At 34.0% G+C, this 6037-nt stretch overlaps 1 protein-coding gene across 2 annotated transcripts; it reads right to left on the reverse strand.

Moving 5' to 3' along the window:
* Window positions 1-1501: 1501 nt before the first annotated feature.
* Window positions 1502-4362, reverse strand: LOC104120478 (triphosphate tunnel metalloenzyme 3). Of its 2 annotated transcripts, XM_009632230.4 has the most exons (2): window positions 3435-4362; window positions 1502-1783 (listed from the first exon to the last, which is right to left on the reverse strand). In XM_009632230.4, coding segments are annotated over exons 1-2 (609 nt in total). In that variant the 5' UTR covers window positions 4043-4362; the 3' UTR covers window positions 1502-1782. The 2 variants fall into 2 exon arrangements, with proteins under 2 accessions (XP_009630525.1, XP_009630526.1); XM_009632231.4 differs by lacking the exon at window positions 1502-1783 and having other exon boundaries at window positions 3347-4342.
* Between the last annotated feature and the right edge of the window lie 1675 nt (window positions 4363-6037).

A 6037-nucleotide genomic window follows, 5' to 3' on the forward strand; every position in this document is an offset into this window, starting at 1 on the left:
GGTATCTTGTCAGTTGCCTATAATTGTTAACATGTTTCTTCTACCTGTGAATTTTTTGGCAACGTGAGAGCTGCTCGATTGAAACCAGCATGCCTAGGGTAGACAGAGTTATTCGATACTGTGCTGGTGGGAGATAGCAGATACCTAGTGATATAGTCTAGGTGTGCAATAGTTTGCAACCTACACCATTAGCTATAAAAAAGTAATCGACATGTTTATCTAGTTTGGATGTGTTTTTTTTTTTTTTTGCTCATTCTACTCGTTTTCTAGTTAATGTACATAAAGTTATGGCCTCTCCATTTTCATTTTAGTGAGAAGTGAATATTGTGTTAGATTTCCTTTAACTTTTGGTCAATAAATAATCTGATAAAAGTATTTTGGTTTTCCAGGGTAAATCTATATTCTTTTCTAATTAATTCGTCAGTTTCGTCACCAATAACCACCCAGAGTTATCATGAATTATAATTTAATACGAAATCAAAGGCATCTCTTGGTGGAGGCTATATTTTTCAAGATTTTGTTTGATGATTCAAGTGAAAACTACATCTGCTTTGGAACACCATTTTTTTTTTCAAATTTCAAATACGAATCTTTTGGTTGTCGAGAAAAATAATTCTAGTATAAAATTTGGTATTAGGTAATACCTGTATAAGTAACATCTGTATAATTTTATCCCAAAATTTCAATATTATTTTATACTGAATTCAATGTAGGATTTTATCTTTGCAAGAATAAAAACTTAAAAGACCAAAATAACCCTTAATCCCATCTTTCTGTTTCTTTTTCTTGCTTTTAAAAACAAGAGTAAAATTATATACTTATATGTCCCACTTCTAAAGCAATGAGTCCAAACAGAACTATCACACTATTATATGACTTTGTCATATCAAATTAACAAGACTCATTCAAATGGTTACTAAACGTGGTAAGACTAAATGTCTATACAAAAACAAAGAACTTCAAGAGTTCTGGAAACCAAGTCTCTAACTACATGCTTTGAAACAAAAATGTTTACTCGAACACATTTGAACAGATAGGAGCATGTACACATGAGCAGAAATTAAACCCTAATTTAAAGTGTGTAGGGCACCGAAGATTTTCCGGAAAATATTTCCAAAAAGTAGGTCACTTTCTAGTATTTAGTTGTCGGAGAATATTTTCCAAGGGAAGACGACTAACCTTACTTTTAAGTGAAAAGCATTTCCTTCGTAACAATCTCAACTTTCAACTTTGTTTAGCCATCACTTAAACATTATTATCAATCTTTAATGGTCAAAAAGTTCATCATAACACTACCCATTGCTTGAAATTGTTTTCAGACCAATCACCATAAGACATTTTTCAGGAAAATAATTATCAGAGAATAAGCATTTCCCAAAAACATTTCCGTAAATGACCTCCTTCACACCAAAAATTAAGTTAGCCAAGACTTGAGAGAGAAGGAGCATTTGCTATCCACATAAAAGATCACAACCAAACACACACACACACAAAAGAAACGTCCGTCCAAAGTTTAGCATCGTACATTATTTCCACAAATAGAAGATGTTGATGTTCTAAATAGTACTCCAGAAATAAAATAAATCTAATATTCGGAGGATATGAATAAGAGGCTTAATAAAACCTCAATAACAGGAGGGAAAATGATTAGGAAACCACAAAGTATTATTGCATTCCAGTTAAGTCTTTGCAAAATTAAGCCAGATGGTAAGACTTCATTGCAATATATTGAGGAATTGAAGACTTCAAGCCTTCTAAATATGGTGCCATCTACGAGGTAAACCTGCATCGTAATAGAACCACAGCTGCTTAGTTACCTGAATTGATTACATATACAAGAAAGCAACTGACATAAAGTGACGCCTGATATACAAAGATTATTGCTCAGACTCACATTCTTTGTTGACAGGACATAAAAATCACCAAAGAAAATGCAGCAAATCAATCATGCTGACCATTAAAACATCAGAAATACACTTTGCAAGTACTAGTGCTGCAATTTGCATAGTTTTTTGTAAAACCATAATGCTCGTTTGAAGATATTAATTAACAACTTTAGCAGCTTGAGAAATGCATCACAAGCACATTACTATCATCTAACCATCTTGCCACTGCAAAAACCTCCAAGAGCTCAATCACTAGTAATTCCAGGCACTCCATAATGTATTGTCCATCTATCAAAATAAGAATGAAAGTCATACTAGAGTTCTGTGGACATTATAACCAGTCGTGGGAGAATCCGCCTTCACGACAGCCTGTATGCTTCATCTCAGACTAATACATCTTCCTGACAGCCTGTATGCTTCATCTCAGACTATTATAAGCACACATAATATATATTCATGCATGTGCATATATACACACACATACATAAATATACACATATCTATGCCAAGTCTGCGTCCATTATCAAAAAGGAGTAATGGATCATTCATTGGTTCAAAAATCTTGGATCTACCTTTGAAGTCACTTTGGCAATGGGTGACTGCTCAAGCACCCAAACCTAATATTATGCCGGTGAAGGAGGACTACTATGGTTCAAAGGTTCTTGAACCAAAGGTCTTGGTTCAGGTAAGCCTGGTTTACAGCCTAAATATTACTACTCAAACAGTCATATTATCTTGACAATGATGTATCATCAGGTTCACAAAGATTTGAACTTCAAACCATCTCAACTACTATAATGCACATATTTGAACTTTTTCACTCAGAGTTAGGCAAATAAGGTCATTTACAATGATAGTCTATAATAGTCTATTTACTATAGTGCTATATTATTTGATTTTCCAAATCTGTATAGTGCAAAGTCCTAATGAATCCATAACTAAGCAAAACATGGATTTGGTATGAACTATGAAATGGATTACGCCACATTTCCATCAGCAACGCTGATCAAATTTAGCTCCACATGCTTCCCTCCTATTGTTAACCAGAAAATAATATATTGGACACTTAATTGAAGTCAGCAAATTCTGTGTGGGATCAAAATCAACCAATTATCATTTCATTCCTCAACTTATCAAACATTATTACATCAGATCACACATGTCAAAAATGACTTTACACAAATGTACACATACACAATTTGAATACATGTAATTAGAATTAATGCATAGAAGATGCAGCAACAAAATCAACAAGCTCTGATCATGTTTAGTTACACATGCTTCCCTCCTATTGTTAAGAAACAAGGAATAATGTATTGTAAACTTAATTGAGGTTAAATCATTGTATTGAGATTAACATTGACCAATTACTTTTTAACACTAATCATGCTCGACACCTTCCAAATTTCATTCTATTCCCTAATTTATCAAATATTACATCAGATCATGGGCACATGCACTATTAGAACATTTCATTGCAATTAACACATAGAAAATGTAGCAATATCCAATAAAATAGTTAATCCACTACAGGTAACGGTCACTTACTAAGGCAACTTTCCGGCCCGGAAAGTAGCAAACTTTGACACTTCTGAGTAGCTGTAATCAATGTCATTCTCCTTCAACAATGCCTCAATCATCGCCTTAACTTTCTCCGGCTCTGTGCTTTCGCATTCGATCTCATAACAAGTCCCAAAGTCATATATAGTCTCATCAACCTCTAACTCCACACCATTCCACTCAAACACATTCCTTACGTTCTTAAACCCACCCAGTCCAATAAACCCTCCCTCCGCAACGTCAAATTCCTCTTTTGCCCTTTTCAAAACCCTAGATTCCACCTCCATCAGTTTCCTAGGGTTAGAAACGCATTCGTACCCGATTTTCGAATCGAATTCTTCTTCGTCCTCTTCTACTCGGCTAACGCCGTCAATAATTACGGCTTTAGCCTTGAGGCACACCATGCACTTCACGTTTTCCGAATTCTCGTAGAATCGGAGACGGAGAACGGTCCGGCGCGAGCTCAGCTCGCCGGCGGCGCCGTCGAAGAAAGTGTTGCGCTGGTGGTGGGTTTTAGCGTGATACGGCGAGAAAAGAGAGAGAACCTTCTGGTGTGCGGCTGAATCCGGTAATTTGAGCTTCACTTCAATCTCCATAATTACAGTTAGCTAAAATGTAACTTAAAAAACGGCGCCGTATGAGATAAATTTATTGTGTATTAATTGAGGCCGATACGGTGGGATTTGGTGGAGGGATCGACGGCCGAGCGGTCGAAGTGTTGGAGGAGGGAGGTGGCGCCGGTGGTGCTGGTAGTGGTACTGGTGGAGGAGGAGGAAGCGGCGGCGATGGCGGCGGCGCGTTTGCAAGCTTCTTCGAGTTCTTCTTTATCTTCGATTTTTACTTCGATTTTGCTTGGTTTTCTTCTCAACATTTCTCCCTCCGTATATCTCACGCACTGACGCAGGGACTTGATAGCAAATGTTTTTGTATTTAGAGAAGGGAGAGCTTTAAATTTCACAATGTGACCCTCCAGTTTTCTTACAATTGCGGAAATAGTCCAAGCCTTTTTACTACTCTCCGGTCTCCACCCTAGTTTATATGACACTATTATTTTATCACTCAATTTTTAGAAGAAACAAAAGTGACATTTCTATATTTATAAATATTTTGGGTGTGTTTGGTACGAAGGAAAAAAATATTTTCCATGGAAAATATTTTTCTAGAAAATGAGTGCTTTTATTATCACTTATTTTTCCTTGTTTGGTTGGTAAGTAAAAACTTTTTTCGGAAAATATATTCTAATGTTTCGTTAGAGTAGAAAATAATGTTTAGAAAAATAACTTTTTATGTTACTCTCCTCACCCCCTTCCCCCAAGTCCCCATATTTCCTGTCCTCTCTCTCTCACCCCCATCCAAATACCCAACATTTTCAGGACTCTATTTTATTCAACAATTTAATTATTCTTCTAAAATTTTACACAAACCCGAAGGAACTAATGTGTTAATTTTCTTTTCTACGCAAACCAACGTTGAAATTTGTACTCCATAACTAAAAAGAAAGTACTTTTTTTTTTCAACAAAACGAAAGTATTTTTTCTACATCATGAAAAAAATACTCATTTTGTTAAAATGAAAGAAAAATACTTTTTCTACATCATAAAAAAATATTCTTTTTGTTGAAGTGAAAGAAAAATATATTTTCTGTTAAAATTAAAAAAAATATTTTTTTATATCATGAAAAGAAAATACTCATTTGTTGAAATGAAGAAAAAGTATTCTATCTATAACATGAAAAGAAAGTATTATTAATATTATTTCTATTTAGGGGTGGAGGGTGGTGGTGGGTTAGTGGGGATGGGGAATAGGGGGAATGTTGAAAAAGAATATTGAAAAATGTTTATCTTCTCTTGATAGGGAAAATATTTTCCTCCAATTGGAGGAAAATGAGTTCATGAGGAAAATATTTTCCAAAACATTTACGCCAACTAAATATGAAAAAAATTGGAAAATATTTTCCTTCATACCAAACACACCCTTTAACTTTTATTTTTTTATTTTACTCCTCATGAGAAACTTTTACTATCACATAAATATTATACAAACCTATGTATCACAACTTCTATATATGCATTTTTCTATAAAAGTTAAGCTTTGTTTTAGAATCCATTTTCATGTTATATTTTACTTCTCTATAACAGTTTTGTTTATGCATATAGTAATAATATTTAGATTACTCGTCTATAACAACCATGTAAAATCTCTAAGATTACCAATAATAAGTCTAGACTAAATATTTTGAAAGTTCAACGCACCATTTATGATGAAAAATATTATGTTAGTCTATACCTTCATAAATAAAGTTTTCATTCAATTCCAACCAAAAGATATGCTTATATAATTTCGTTCAATTGCACAAACGAAAGTGTTTGACGAAGAACATGGATTAAAATAGAAGATTCAATTATTAAGCTCTTAGATTGCATTTAAGGAAAAGCTATTGGATATTCTTTTGCTGAAAATTTGGATATAAAGTTTCGCCAATTAAAGCGTTATGTCGTCAGTAAAAGACAAGAATTTATAATTATAAAGTTTTTCCATTAATGTTAAAAGAATTTAGTTCTTATGTAGCTTTAAAAGTGTGGCTTAGAGTT

Source organism: Nicotiana tomentosiformis, chromosome 11 (genome assembly GCF_000390325.3).
Source record: "Nicotiana tomentosiformis chromosome 11, ASM39032v3, whole genome shotgun sequence".
NCBI lineage: Eukaryota > Viridiplantae > Streptophyta > Magnoliopsida > Solanales > Solanaceae > Nicotiana > Nicotiana tomentosiformis.